Raw genomic sequence first — 14,716 nt, 5'->3', positions numbered from 1 at the left:
ATTTTGATTTTTAATTAAATGTTTGATTAATATTACTCTTTTTTCCTTCATAATTTATTCCCTTATAGACTAAATCAACATTATTTTACTTAATAATTAGTATAATTATATTAATTGATATAAAACGTGATGAATGACACTAAATCTAAAGGGGCTTACTATTTAAACCCTTCTTCTTATTATTTATAATCTTTATTATCGTCTACTCTTCCCATCACATAGTAGTTTATAAAGACGTAGAATATAATTTTTACATTAATATAATTGACCTACAACATAATATCTAGAGGAACATTATAGAATTTATGTAATCCTAAAAATATTAAATTATTATAACAAACAATAAAAATTAATTTTCATCTCCTCCTCTTTGTTCTTCGGCTCACCTTATTTCTATCATCTATTTTTTTCCATCACTTTATATCACCTCAAATATATATATATATATATATATATAACAAATAAAAAATAAAATTAAGGATTTATACGTCTATTTATTTATAAAAGAATAACATTAGGAATCGTCGACTTCTTCTTATGAGACTATAAATAACAAAAAGAGTTGCAAAAGAGTAATCTGCAATCTAAAGGGTAGTATAGACATTTCCCCTACACGAATTGGGTGATCCGATCCAAGCCTTTGTTAGAGCGAGGAAGCGTTCTTGCTCGCTGCCATGGCCTCCACCGCAGCCTTGACAACATCCTCTCTTCTTCGGTACTCTCTCTCTCTCTCTCGTTCTTCTTCTTTCTCTCACATCGATGTTGGCAGGCGTTCTCGTGCGCTACGAGGCCATGTGTTCCCAAAACCCCTACCAAATCCATCATCCATCAACCTCGCCCGGCCTCCGCCCGCCCTTCTTCGCCTTCGCAGGTTCGAGATCTCTTGCAATCTTTCCTTTCATCTCTCATTGCCGGATTTGGCTGTATGCTACTCAAAAGTGCAATCTTGGCACACATTTACGTGTTGTGCAATGACGATCGAGAAATTCTTTGGTGCCTGTGAAAATTTCTTACCCTTTTTGTTTGGTACAACGAGTCAGGTTTATGTGCCGTAATGCTGCCTCGGGCGATGAAGAGGCTGCTGCCAAAGCAGCTGCCGAGATTGCGGATACTGGAGCTCCAACCATGTATAAGATGGATACTGTTCCTTGCTGGATAAAAATTACATCTTGCAGTGGCTTGATGTCCTACTCTTTTTACATAGTTGACTGATTTAACATTAGATAATTAATGTATCTATCTTTCTTTTTTCTTGTTTAGATTTGATAAGATAATAGCAAAGGAGATTCCGTCCACAATTGTTTACGAAGATGACAAGGTATTGGCGTTTCGAGATGTTAACCCTCAAGCTCCAGTTCACATTCTGGTGATTCCAAAGATAAGGGATGGATTGACCCAACTTGGAAAGGTGCCTTTGATCGCCCGTCCTGATTTTTATTCTTTTAATTTATAAGATAAAGAAAGTAATGCTCTTGACCTATTACAAACATTTACTGAATTGCTACTTGCCAGGACAACAGTATACAAAATTTTCCCACTTATGCATATATTTCGTTTATCGCTTATGTTAAGCATATATGAAAATGGAGAACTCTTGATGTTTCTTAAAAGCCTTTATACTCTATCTTGGCAACAGAAGTTTTCTGAAGATGGTCTACTATGAGATCCGGAAAAACAGTGCTTCTGTGGTACCAGAAACAGTAAAATGCTTTCTTAGTCGGCTATATAAATACTCTATTATTGCTTGATATGTTCTAATAGTAAATTCTGCAGTTAGAAAAAACAATACTAGTACTCACATAGACAGAAGAAACAGAAAACAACATATACCGAGTGCCTCTGATTTAGTTAACCATTGCCTTGGTTTAGATCTTTTACTAATGAGACTTTAGAGACCTCAATCTGAATTTTTCCATACACTTTGCTGTAATAACAGCTGTAAGTAGTCATAAGAGCTCATTAAGATGATCTAGATACAAGAATACTGGAGCAACTTAACTAGAAGGTTTGGAATAAATCTCTGATAAAGCCACTGTCAAACTAGATGATATATTTCAAGACAGCATGAACAGGGAATAGCTATAATCAATAATCTTTTGAGAGGTTTTCCAATGAATCCTGTAAACAAATCTGTTCCTTCATTTCTCATGCAAGGAACAAATATCCTACTTCAATGGTTTTTGGTAACATGTCATCCCATCTTCTTTGTTAAGCCCCTAAGATCATTGTGAATTACTTGTTTCCACAATTATTTATGAGAATAGAATACTAATACACTGGGACATTAACCTCCTGATATATTTTTTATAACTGGGAGCTTGGCATTCTGCATCTACAACTCCTTTATCCACACAGTATAGTTTCCTGCACCATTAAATTGCGGATGACAAAATCATAATACTGTACCGTTGAATTTTAGCCCATGTGTTGTTATTCTCTAAGTTTATAAATTACCGTGTTGTTCAATATATTTTTTGTTATGACTCTCCTAGAGGCTCCTGAATTTTGTGCATAACTTAAAGATAGAAAAAACTATTTTCCTTGACTTGTCAATTTTTTTATGTCAGTTTTTGCAGTTCAAGTTTGTTTAGAAACATATTTCTATGCTCATCTGATACTTGTCTTTGAGCCAGGTTTTTTGACTTGTTATGATATATAAATGCCTTCCTTAGTCGCTGGCCCACATACTGCATCTACGAGGCATAACAATTTCAAATTTTTGTGTCTCTGCCAATGACATTTATCAGACAGTATTTGACACATGTTTGAAAGTTCAACATATTACGACCATTGTACCATACAAGTTTAATATATCACACATAGGTTGGACACTTAAATCATATACATAAAGCTTTAACATCTGCAGGGTGCGTAACAATTTCAAATGTTTGTGTCTGCAATGATGTTTATCAGACCGTATTCAACACATGTTTGAAAGTTCAAACATATTACGACTATTGTACCGTACATATTTAATATATCGCACGTAGGTTGAACACTTACATCATATACATAAAGCTTTAGCATATATATGGGGTATTGGTGATATGTAGGTAATTGATAACTTTTAAGTTACCACTTGCTGAATTTGTTAGTCACACAAATGGTAGTGATGCTCCTTTTGAGTTTTATACAGTATGATCGATCAGAGATTGCTACAATGTAAGAAGTATAAAGTTACAATAATTACTGTGTCCATGTTGTTTTATATTGTGTTTTATAAGATTTATTGCTTCAAATGAAGGTAAAAAGGTGTATATTACGAGCCAATCAACGACCACTTTTTTGAGTTTATATGTGCCACAATTAACTAAAATTATTACTTTCTAGTTTCTACATCAAAGCAATTGGGTTCTAGTTGCTAGATGCTTGGTGCCATGCTACTCTTGATTGTTAGAAGGTTAAAGGGCATACACTTGCAGACATCAGACCATGAAACATCTAATTGAACAAGGACTATACAGATAATCTGCATTTAATAAATTAACATAGGTGGACATCATCATGTTGCCTTTCATTTTATCGGTCACCACTTCTTTAGAAATTAGTAACAACCCGACTGACTGCTTACTTAACTGCTTGACCTATTTCTTTACCTTTTATTTTGTTGAACAGTTTTGATACTTTGGTATATAAAAGCAATGAATCACATTGAAGGATGGATAGCAATTTCTTGTATCATGTGTTGAGTATATGTTGTCGAACTAATTTATTTCAAGATTGATTTTTTATTCTCTGAGGTGCTGAAGCAGAATTTTTTAAACATGTGATTGTCTTTTTTAATTTTTATCTATGTATTGTCTCGATAAGCTTCTATCCCGGCTGCATGTTTAAACATGTTCACGAGCTTGTTCAGGCTGAACCGAGGCATGCTGAGGTATTAGGTCATCTTCTATTTGCTGCAAAACTAGTGGCTGAGAAGGAAGGTATAGTAGATGGTTTCCGTGTTGTTATCAACAACGGTCCTGAAGCATGTAAGTCTCTCCAATCTTTCTTTACAGATTGTTGATATCTATGGCTTGTCCGCAGCATCATGATCATGTCATTCTGCTTTCAGGTCAATCAGTCTATCATCTACATTTGCATGTACTTGGTGGAAGGCAGTTGAAATGGCCTCCTGGATAACTCCACTGCTGCTATAGATGCTTCCTTGCTCATTATCTTCTTCTAAACTTGTCTTCCGATTTTATGTTCTTTATGGTTGGTATCATGAGATATCAGTATGTTATTGCTAAAGCCATGCTCTGTTCAGTCCAATGGCTGGAGACTATCAAAATGTTAATACCCATAATAAGTTGTTCTTCATGTTTACTTAGTGAACCTTTGCAAAATGATCTACAGAGATGTGAAACTGTTTTCCGTGGAAGTGTATGCTTGCCTTTTCTAGTTTGCTCTCCATAGAACTGTTGAATGGATGATGCCTTCTCTCTTAGTTGTTGAAACATGTCCCCATGCAGAGCTTAGGAAATGGATATTGTTCTTGCCAATGCTGTCAGAAGCTATCTATGTTGTCGTCAATACGGGATCTGGAAAAGGATCAAAATACCTAGTCTTACCCCCACAAAGCAATCTATGTTTAAATGGATCCAACTCAAATTTGATTTGAGTTCGTGAACAAGAGGAGAAACTGTCTGTAGTGTCATTACAGTGTGCATATATCTCATGGATTACTGGATTAAACTGTCATATATCAAACACATTCCTTGCCTCCTTGTGCATTGATCTAATTACAGTAGTAACTTGCTCGATCTGCTCGTCCGTGGTACAAGATGCGAGCAGCACTTTGGCGGTCCCTCCATCGGGATAGCAGCCCGCATCAATCATCTCTTCGAAGATCTCCAAGCATCTCTTGTACTGCTTCTTCCGTGCATATGCGCTCATCTTCGAAGTCCATGTCACCACATCAGCTTTCAGTCCCCTGCTCGTAAGGGACCGAAAGAGCTCCTCCATTCTGCTGAGGAATCCCGCCCGACCGTAGATGTTGATCAAGATGTTGTAGGTGCTGATGTCCCCTTCTAACCGACTGTTCTCCATTGCGGTCAGCACTTCTTCCATCTTCTCAAAGCGACCGACCCTGCCATAGGCATTCAGCATCGAGTTCAGCGCGAAGGTGTCGGGCTTGAGACCAGATTTGTGCATCTGGTTCATGATGAACTCGCATTTGGGGATGTTTCCTGCCTTTGAGTAGGCTGAAAGGAGCAGCATGTGAGACTTCATGGTTGGTGTCATGCCTTGTTGCTTCAGTTCTTCAAACACAGCCTCGGCTTCTGCAGAAAAGTTGTGACAAGTATAAAATTTCCGTCACCACCAATCCATCTAAAAGCTTAAAAGCCTATAGATGCATAGTAAATTCGTTTAGTTCTTCCAAGTAATAAAGTAAGTTGATTATTTTCCATTACTTCAATGCATCAAGGAATGTTGGAGCGCAGAGTGATAACAATGACCAAGAAGCTTGTTGATTGCAGATGTATATTAGAATTAGGAAATGAAACAAATGATTAATAATGAACAAAATTAGTTCCCAATTGCAGCTACTATCCAGCATGGAGACCACAAGTAAATTATTCCATCCGAAACAATTTATCATTCGTCGTATATATGTAATTGTGTAAGCATAATCTATGTTGTTAGACACCACAACAAAATAAAGGAAGAACTCATAACATATGCCACTATCAAGAAAAATGCTCTTACCTTCATGAAGACCAGCTCTTCCAAATGCATCAACCATAATGTTGTATGAAGCTGTGTCTGGTTCACATCCCATGTGTTGCATCAGAGTGAAGATCTCATAGGAACCAAATGGAAAACCTGCACGGCTTTTGTATCGGAAACTCATAGGCTCACTGACTGCATGATCATTGACTCTAATTACAGAGGATCATCTTAAGTTCATCAATTTTACCTGTATGCTTCCATGAGGGCATTATATGCATAAACATCAGGCTCATGTCCAGCTTCTTGTAGCTCCTCAAATATTTCTTCTGCCTTCTCACAAAGTCCATCTCTTGCAAATGCATTGACCAAAGCAGTATATGTACATATATTTGGCTTGCACTTCTCAGTTTTCATTTCATCAAAAACCTTTAAGGCAATAGCTGATTGATTAGCCTGCCATTGCAAGAATAAATCCATCAAAAATATACGAGAAAGGGATGGATTTGCATGCATCGGATAAACAAATTGACGCACCGAAACATTACCTTCCCATACAGGTTAATCATCATTGTGTATGTGTCTGTAGATGGCCGGCACTGATCACTCTTCATCCTCCGAAAGATCTCCACAGCCTTTACAGTGTTCCTTCCCTTTAACAACCCATCCATGTATGCATTATATACAACCGCACCTGACCAAAATTGATGCTCTTTCTGCATAAACTCGTGACTTCATAGCTTTCAGAAGATCTTTACAGAACAAATACAAATTGAGCAATATGCAAATACCTCCGAAAACAATCTAGAGCATCCAAGTGTTATAATTCAGTGCCAAAAGGATATCATCTAAGAAGGGATGTACCCGGAGGAGTGCCATTCTTTCGCATCTCAGTAAGGACAGCCTCACACTTCTCAAGCAATCCACATGTGCAGTAAGCCCTCAAGAGAAGAGCATAAGTATCCTCGGTTGGGATGCAGTGAGCTTCAAGAAGCTGCAAGTAAACTGACTCTGCCTTCTTGTGTTGCAACTTCTGGCCATATGCATCTATAAGCAAGTTGTAGCACAGTACATCCGGATGGAAGGAACTCTTGTACAGTATCCACTCGCAGACCTAGATATGACAATTCCAAGAAGTTAAACCTTCAGACATGAACAGAAAAGAAAAGCAAATATGTAAAGACCTTTGTGATGTGTGATCAAAAGAACAAGAATTTAGATATATTCGGCATATATTAAATACACAGGACATTGTTTCTGACTAACAAAAGAACTACTCGTGTACATGGGCTAATTGATTCAAAATTGGAATCCAATCCAGCAGCCCTTCTGGGACTACGAATTTTTGATCCAGAGTATACATCAGAATATGTACCAGGAGCTGACACACTGTCCTCGAAAGTAGAATGTCAATTAAACGGTGACCAGGTGACCAACCAAATCAGAAAAAATACTGAATAACTATGAAAAAGTAAGGAGGAGGTTTGGACAACATGAACAAATATGTATCTAACGCATCATTAATTCACAGGTGAAATGAGTGAAAACGAGAGTTTCAATAACAAAATGGAAGATGATCCTTACGGAGATAATAGGATCCCAATGTTTGTTGAGACGAAGCTGAACAGATATACTAATAAGATCATCCCACAAATTATGAGTAGGAGGGAGAGTGTCAAGCGAAGCCCAAATTTTGGCAGCATCGGATTCCCTCTGTACAAACTTTAGAATCTGCTGAGCCATGGGACTCAGGACAGGGAAAACTCCATCTACAAAACCAGATCCATATTTCCATCCCCGTCCCCTTAGCGAACCACCTAATAAGAAAAAAGATTAATGTAGTGCTAATTGTTACGAAAATGTTTGCGATTTGAACTTAAACTAAGCTTGTCAAGAACACAATGAAATCAAATTTAACTATTACTAAAAAGGCACATAAATATAAATTTATGTACATGTGAGAAGTTCTATCCAAAAGTCCAGTGAAATTTTATTGGCTACTCCAAGTAGCTTCTATCAATCAGGTTAAACTGCTGTGACTTCGAAAGTTATCATGTACCAATTAATTTGATGCCACTGCATTGGGCAATTCACCAACATCTTGCCCCAAAATAATATCAGAATTAGGTGTTTCTGAGGTACACTAAACTAGAAAACTATATAGTTGTACAAACGAAAGGAGCTTTGTGGTATGCAAGGTTGCAAAATTAAGATATAACAGTTTTACAGTGATTGTTTTCTCGGTTGCAGAAAATATATTGTCATACCCTTTTTCCTGGACAACTTTTTGGGATTAGAGATTCTCCATTTCCCGCGTTTGTCAAGAAAAATATTCTGTTTTCTCTCTTCCCCAAGAGTGATGCTGGGATCCTTGCCTCTTTGTCTTAAAGTCCTTTCGGAGCCACTTACGCTGAATCTTGATCTTGGAAATGGACCATACAAGACAGCCTCAATGGTAAACCTACAAGAAAGGGTACCAAGAAAACAAATCATAATTAAACAGACTGACTCCAAATACTTTGATAGTCCATGAAATAAGCTTTCTAGAGGATAACCCATTTCCATAATAGGGCATTACAGAAAGTTGGTAAACTAGATATCAACAATTTGAAGATCTTAGACTTAAGAAACCATATTACCAATATCATATCTTCTGTTAACTAGATAATAAGATACCATGATTTCTGAACCAGTATGCAGCACCAGGCCACAGGGCCATGATCCTATACTGCAGCACAGAGAGCTAATGTTCTCTGTTTTCTAGCCCGAACTCTGCTTCCCACAGTCTCAACTAAAGAATTACAAATCTTTACAAGAAGACAAAAGACAAATGTTCCTGCTTTCTATGTTCGAAAGAGCATAAAATCTAAAGCAAAAAGGGTCCGGTTCTCATTTGCAAGGCCCAAGCAAATCATCGACAAGGGTTCTTCAACCTCTTAATCATGTCTTGACCCCCCATAATTTCAGAGCTAAGGGATCGATCACCTTACAGCTATTATTAAGGTAGCCGTTCCCAACGCAAGCTGATGGCTTATTTACCCAATAAAAGAGGGCAAAATAGCCCTTTTTGTATTGTTTTCACGACAAAGATTCCACCTCGAGAACACATTCCGCGCAGACAGATCGTGCATGACACTAAACATAAACTAATCCCAAAATGCTCGACAGACTCGTCGTAAGAGCTTCATCAGAAGAAAACCGCAGTGTCGCCGGCCACAAAGTGACCATCAGTGGAAGCAACATCAACAATGAAAGAAAAGATTAAAGCGCAAAAAGGCGACATTTTTCTCCCCCGCTCCGCTTCAGACGTAATCCAACGTCAAAACGAGAAAAAGAATGTGAAGAATCATGGAGGAGAAGCGACTGACATGGATGATACCGAGCTTGTGAAGGGAGCCAAAGAAGCAAAAATCAATTGCACGTTCCCATATCGATATGTGGGAAGGTGATACCGAGGAGAGAGAGAGAGAGAGAGAGAGAGCGAGAGAGCGTGTGATAAGAGACGAACGATCGAGAATGTCTCCAACAATATCTGAATGCGGAAGCATTCTCGTTTCTTTTGTTCGTTTGTGCTTCGTAAGGCTTCCTTTTTTTCCTGTTCTTTTTCTTTGTTTAATTAATCACAAAAAATGTCCAAAAAAATCTGAATATGATTCTTCCAAATCCCAAATAAAAAAGTCAACTTTTTCCAAAGATATATATATATATATATATATATATATATATCTTACATTTTATTATTACATTATATATATATATATATGCTCTATACATGTTACATTTTACATCAAAATGATTAAGATCAAAAGCACTGTGATTGGTTGATGCAGTGGGAACATAGTAGTAGCCCAGTAAGAACACACAAGGAAGGAAGAATTAGCCCACGACAGGTGAAGTAATCTGGAGTTGACCATCTTTGAAGATTTTGTTAATCAAGCAGAAGAAAGAAGAAGGAAGACTTCTTCTTTTCATTCAACACTTCAGTTCCTCGTCATCATCAATTCAATAGGATGATCCTGAAAACTTTTTTTGTCACCTGTCAGAGCCATTGAATATGCTTTGCCTCTTGGTGATCATCCTCTACAGTATGTGTGTTCTTGTGACAGATGCTTATCACAAGAACCATTCGATAATGGCTACAATTATCTGCATCTAGAAATGCACAGGTTGGTGTCAGCGTGATGCTCACTGTAATCTCTGTATCTTGCTTGCCAAGATCCTGCAGGTTGGTACCCGAAGCTGATGAACGCTGCAGTAATGATGGTAAGCAAGACCAGACCAGTATCGATTAGAATGAAGAGGAAGAGGAAGAGGATGAAGGAGGAAGGAAGGAAAAGGGAAGACGGGCAGCAGCCATCCGATGGTAGATTGATGGATGGGTGGGTGGGAGACGACGAAGATAAGGTGGAGATGTGCAGCCACTGGCAACATATTGCGACTGTCCGAATCATTTAGGCTATGGTGATGGAAACCAAACCAAACCGCAACAATCAGTGATGAGTGAGTAGAAAAACGAAGACGCTTTTGTTTCTGAGATGAAACATCAACATCTTTTGGTAGCGAAAGGAGTCTGTGGGTTGCAGTGGCTTTGTGAGGCAAGGAGGGGCAAAGCACATGCTTGCTTAGGGTTAATTGGTGGTGTTATCAAGACCTGTTGCACCAACTCCTACCACACACATGTCCCTTCATGCTCTTTGCCAACATGTATCCAAGGAGAAGAACACGACATTCTTGAGACATCATGATGCTGACATTTCATTCAGGCCTGAATTTTTAGCTGAATTCATGTGTCCTCACCATCCTTCTTCCTAATATTCTGAAACTTGTTCTGGTTGGTGTTAAAGAGTTCTGTTTTCTTGTTCATCCGACCCTTGTGCAAGATTGATCTCATGTTCCCAATGAGAAGCTTAAAACATGGATGAGAAACTGAGATCTATTGGTCTTCTTCTATATTTTTGTTCTCTTTCTTCCTTCACTCAACACACATAATTCCAAGTTAAAGTGTGATCGAGTATCATCATAACTAAGTCACAGTGAATTGCCAATGTAGCAAAAGAAAGATCAGAGCTTTCTTTTAAGCAATAGAATGATGTTCTTCTGAGTTGGCTTATTGTTGTGGATGTGGAGGAAGCTCATCAGTTCATCTGGTAGGGATGGGGTTGATGAGCAGGATGTCCTTGCAGTATGTTGGTTGTTCTCTAGGTTTTGTGGTTTCCTATTTACTATCCATAACTAGAAAAAAAGGTGCAGAATAAATCCACCTGTGTGATTTCAGCAGGGAAACCATGGCATTGTGGAAGGAACTGAAGCAGCAAACAAAGGCACATGGATTGTTTTTCTTTTGAGAAACACATGAATTGCTAGCATTATGAGGAACAGTAGAACTGCCACAGTTGATGCAGCAATGTCTGCCAATGGAATATAAGCATTAATATTTTCTTGCAGAATGCTGCTGCATATGCAGCATACACAACAAACAGCAGATCTTTGTGTATCCAGGAAAAAGGTTGTTGTCTCATGCTTTAATTATGTATGTGTCTTCTGCTTCATTTTCATCTGCATTGCCTAATCTTTCTTCAGATGAACCATTTTGTATTGGATTAATTATCCATTTCCTTCATTTAAAGATTGCTGCAAAAATATAAGAACACATTAGTTTCACAAACCAGTCCAACTCACTCCTAATCACCTCGATCCTTACCTCACCTGACTCAACCTAGACTCAAAACTGAAACTGGCTGCATTGGGAGAACAATATTTTTCCGCGTTTCTTCGAAATATTTAGACACCATGATACACAAGGATTTGGATCACTATCAGGACCTTCAATTTGTCTTTTCTTCCTGGAGAATGCTAGGAGAGATTACTCACTGATCCAAGTCCTTGGAACTTCCCAAGTGAAAAAAAACAAGGATCAGGAGAGTGTCTTACAGATTGTTATGCTGATACATTGAGAAGCCAGGGTCAGCAGGGAGGTCAACCATATGTCAAATCTTTTGGGTACCAAAAGTTTATGATCTTATTGAGAAGACAATGGGGTTAGAAGGCCAGCTAGGATAACAGTCACAATTTTGGACTATTAGGCAAGACATTCTGAATTAATCTTCTGCTTGTTCTTCAGGTTCAGAAGCTGAACACAAAAACAATTGCCAAGAAAACTGTGTATGATTACTGAAGTGAGTAGTAATTCACTTACTCCCTTTATGCTGCTCCAACCACTGTGTGATAGTGCTGATGGTCATGGAGTCCAATAGCATTTTAGTTTGCTGACAACAATGAAAGTAGCTTCTCTCACCGCCAAATTGGATCTGTAAGATTGTTTAGTATAATTTACATGTATGCAGAGACTCATCTGCATTCTAACAATGAGTAAAACTTGTGTGATCTACTAAAACATGAATGTTCACCTGATACTACTCAAATACCTTACCTTTAGGTCTTATGTATCATTATAATATCGTCCCCCCGGATAAAATTGTAATGAATTCACAGCTACATATATGTGGTGTCAAAATCTGATGGGGGCAGACTGATGGATATGGTGATGATAGTGTCTGACTAGAATTCTGAAACACCAGTGATGAGATTTCAACAATATGGAATGGTGTTATTTTTTATACATGTCCATTACATTCTGTCATATGTGGGCATGAGTGGACACCACCAAAATTTACCTGTGTACTAATATGCCTTCTGTCTCATCCTATTCTATTCTCTAAACCATGGAACAGAGCACAGAGTTTTCATCCAACCCTATAGTCTGTCTGTATCAGAGATGTGATTTGGTGGATCTGTTGCTAATGTGTATACATGCATGAATCTTGACTGTATATTAACTTCAATTATGATTCATTGCTGACAGAGAATGGTGAGGATGGAAAAATCAACAGCTTGATATGTATGTATGTATGTAAAAAGAAATCAAAAGAAGAAAAAGATTGAGAATACTTTTGCAGATAGTTTGTACCTTTTGTGAGCTTTCTCTGCAAATTATGAGCAAGCATTCAGCCTGTCATGAAGAGAACCAGAAAGTGAAACCTTCTGTTGGTGAGTGAGTGATTGAAACTGCCAGATGATCTGATGGAGTCCAACCAACTGGTCATCTTTCTCTTTCTTCCTCACTCTCTCATGGTGGAATGGAAGCTAATCTAAAATCTACTGGTTTTGATCCCATCACCATGATCAGGCTGAGTAATCTTCCTACAGCTAATGCTTATGGGAGCTCTAAAGTCTAAACCATGAAACAACAACTCTGGACCAGATCATGCTGGCAGCTTCAACCTCTCACACCAACAAAGAGAATTATAAGGCAAGAACTGGGGGGGGAGAAGAGGGTGTGAGAACCAAAAATGAGAAGATTGATGAGGGGAAAAAGAGAAGTGTGGGCTTTGACATGCCACCACCACAGGGTGGTAGAGGTAGGAAGCAGATGAGAGAGTCTGCTCCATCGCAAGCCATGCATGGTGGTTGCAGCCCAGAGGACTCTTCTATATCCTCATACAAATGCACCTCGTCACCAAGAATCCCCCTCTTCTTGCAATATATTACTTCAGTGTATCTATCTATCGGTGGCCTTTCGGTCCCTTCCTACAGCTAGTGACAGTGACTCTGGTCTCTCTACAAAACAACGATATCGACAGACACTCACTCCTCTTATATTCAATCCGACATAGTTTTACGCTGGTCGTCACTGATCTAACGCGATCCTGCGTTACCCGAACTCGAGACAAAAACTGAACAACACAGACAAAAGTTCTTCCCTCGAGACGATACAACTACAACATCATAACAAAAACTTGTTTTAGAAATTACAGCAATAGTAGCCATTTTGCTGATGGAATGATTTTGTTGGTTTCATCAGCAGCAGCAACTACAGAACAACATCGACGGGGAGGACATCATGCAAAACAAAGTTACGTGAGCAAAGATGTGAGGACCTCTTTGGCTGTCTGAGTGCATCTCTCATTTGATTGAAGCAAATTGTCCTTGTTTGGCTTTGTGTAATGTTGTTCACTTCATTAAATGCTTGCAGTAAAAGAGAAACGAAACAAGTTCTTCCATCTCCCCCCTACGCAGGCAAACATCGTATGATTACAACATGAGGACCTCACGATCGAAGATGATCATGAAGGCTTTGTACACTGGATGGAGAGAAGCAACAGTAGTAGAGCAGCAAATATGGTATAGTGTACTGGTTTGTGCTCTTGTCGTGCTTGTTATTGATCTATGGATGCAAACCCTCTTGAAACATACTCTGTTCAGCTTGTCATCTATCTTGAGCAGCTCCTATGGACAACAGTCCATCTGTGCATGTCCAGTGTCCAAAAAGAAAGATTTCTTCTAACAGGAACGCCCTAAAGACATTGAGATAACAATGTCAGTGACAGCATCTAAGCTCCAAATGCCAATTAGCTTAGTGTCTTGTGCATGGATTAATGTATGCTTGTCTTTTCCCAAGGGTGGTTCCAGTGTCATGCAGATGACAGCCATTAGAGACATGGGCAAAGCCCTCAAAAGAGGGACCACATGCCTCTGCATATGATCAATAGAGAGAGAGAGGCACATGGCTGCCCTTTGTACTGTAGCCAAATTAATCCTTCCTATGGCTGAGTTTTGTGGACAAAGGACTTGGGGACTTCACCTCTTCCAACCCCTTTGCTACTAACCTAAGGCTTATAGGATATGTTGTGTTCCACCATGTTTGAGGTTTTGTTGGATTTGGAGTGGTGAGAGTTCATTGGATTCTCATCCTTGTTATCTCTAGCTGGGTAGTTCTGGCAAAGCTTACTTCATTAAGGCCAATGTTTGACCATGTGATATTTGTCATAGTTTCATTTCTGTATATCTCACAATATGCTGGAAAATAAAATTTGACATTTAGGAAAAATTGGTCTGGTCACTAAAAGATAATTTATCAATGCAGAAACTTTGTAACCTGGTCACATAATTGCATTACAATGGGCATGTTGTGGCTTGACAAGAGTCTCATTTTGTACTATCTTCACAGTAATATAAATATATGTCTAACTATTTATTACAGTATGTGCTTCAATGGCAAGAT

General features: G+C 38.5%; 2 protein-coding genes and 1 long non-coding RNA gene across 5 annotated transcripts; 1 reads left to right on the top strand and 2 right to left on the bottom strand.

Moving 5' to 3' along the window:
• The first annotated feature begins 591 nt into the window (after positions 1–591).
• On the top strand, positions 592–4,366 carry LOC103990739 (14 kDa zinc-binding protein). Of its 2 annotated transcripts, XM_009409984.3 has the most exons (6): positions 592–715; positions 770–871; positions 1,041–1,127; positions 1,261–1,408; positions 3,857–3,974; positions 4,058–4,366. In XM_009409984.3, exons 1-6 carry the CDS (start codon positions 675–677, stop codon positions 4,123–4,125), a joined length of 564 nt encoding a protein of 187 aa, XP_009408259.2. In that variant the 5' UTR covers positions 592–674; the 3' UTR covers positions 4,126–4,366. The 2 variants fall into 2 exon arrangements, with proteins under 2 accessions (XP_009408259.2, XP_065046832.1); XM_065190760.1 differs by having other exon boundaries at positions 637–871.
• A 205-nt stretch (positions 4,367–4,571) lies between these two features.
• Positions 4,572–9,172, bottom strand: LOC135586054 (pentatricopeptide repeat-containing protein At2g35130-like). Of its 2 annotated transcripts, none has more exons than XM_018828860.2 (8): positions 9,024–9,172; positions 7,923–8,116; positions 7,240–7,472; positions 6,520–6,769; positions 6,204–6,349; positions 5,906–6,111; positions 5,695–5,819; positions 4,572–5,267 (listed from the first exon to the last, which is right to left on the bottom strand). In XM_018828860.2, coding segments are annotated over exons 1-8 (1,740 nt in total). In that variant the 5' UTR covers positions 9,026–9,172; the 3' UTR covers positions 4,572–4,683. The 2 variants fall into 2 exon arrangements, with proteins under 2 accessions (XP_018684405.2, XP_065046831.1); XM_065190759.1 differs by lacking the exon at positions 9,024–9,172 and adding an exon at positions 8,646–9,017.
• A 1,787-nt stretch (positions 9,173–10,959) lies between these two features.
• On the bottom strand, positions 10,960–13,154 carry LOC135679845 (uncharacterized). Its single transcript, XR_010515346.1, has 2 exons — positions 12,623–13,154; positions 10,960–11,963 (listed from the first exon to the last, which is right to left on the bottom strand). It is a non-coding gene; the product is annotated as an uncharacterized LOC135679845 (long non-coding RNA).
• Positions 13,155–14,716: the final 1,562 nt, after the last annotated feature.

Source organism: Musa acuminata, chromosome BXJ1-7 (assembly GCF_036884655.1).
Source record: "Musa acuminata AAA Group cultivar baxijiao chromosome BXJ1-7, Cavendish_Baxijiao_AAA, whole genome shotgun sequence".
NCBI lineage: Eukaryota > Viridiplantae > Streptophyta > Magnoliopsida > Zingiberales > Musaceae > Musa > Musa acuminata.
This window is presented reverse-complemented; position numbering and strand designations above follow the sequence as displayed.

Bases quoted from the DNA above. Each gene is read 5' to 3' on its own strand.
- LOC103990739 (XM_065190760.1), top strand. From the start codon at position 675: ATGGCCTCCACCGCAGCCTTGACAACATCCTCTCTTCTTCGGTACTCT. The intron at 1,409-3,856 runs GTGCCTTTGATC...GAGCTTGTTCAG, and splicing joins GATTGACCCAACTTGGAAAG to GCTGAACCGAGGCATGCTGA. The intron at 3,975-4,057 runs GTAAGTCTCTCC...TTCTGCTTTCAG, and splicing joins CAACAACGGTCCTGAAGCAT to GTCAATCAGTCTATCATCTA.
- LOC135586054 (XM_018828860.2), bottom strand. The intron at 6,770-7,239 runs GTAAGGATCATC...TGTCATATCTAG, and splicing joins ATTGGGATCCTATTATCTCC to GTCTGCGAGTGGATACTGTA. The intron at 5,268-5,694 runs GTAAGAGCATTT...ACTTTTCTGCAG, and splicing joins AAGAGCTGGTCTTCATGAAG to AAGCCGAGGCTGTGTTTGAA.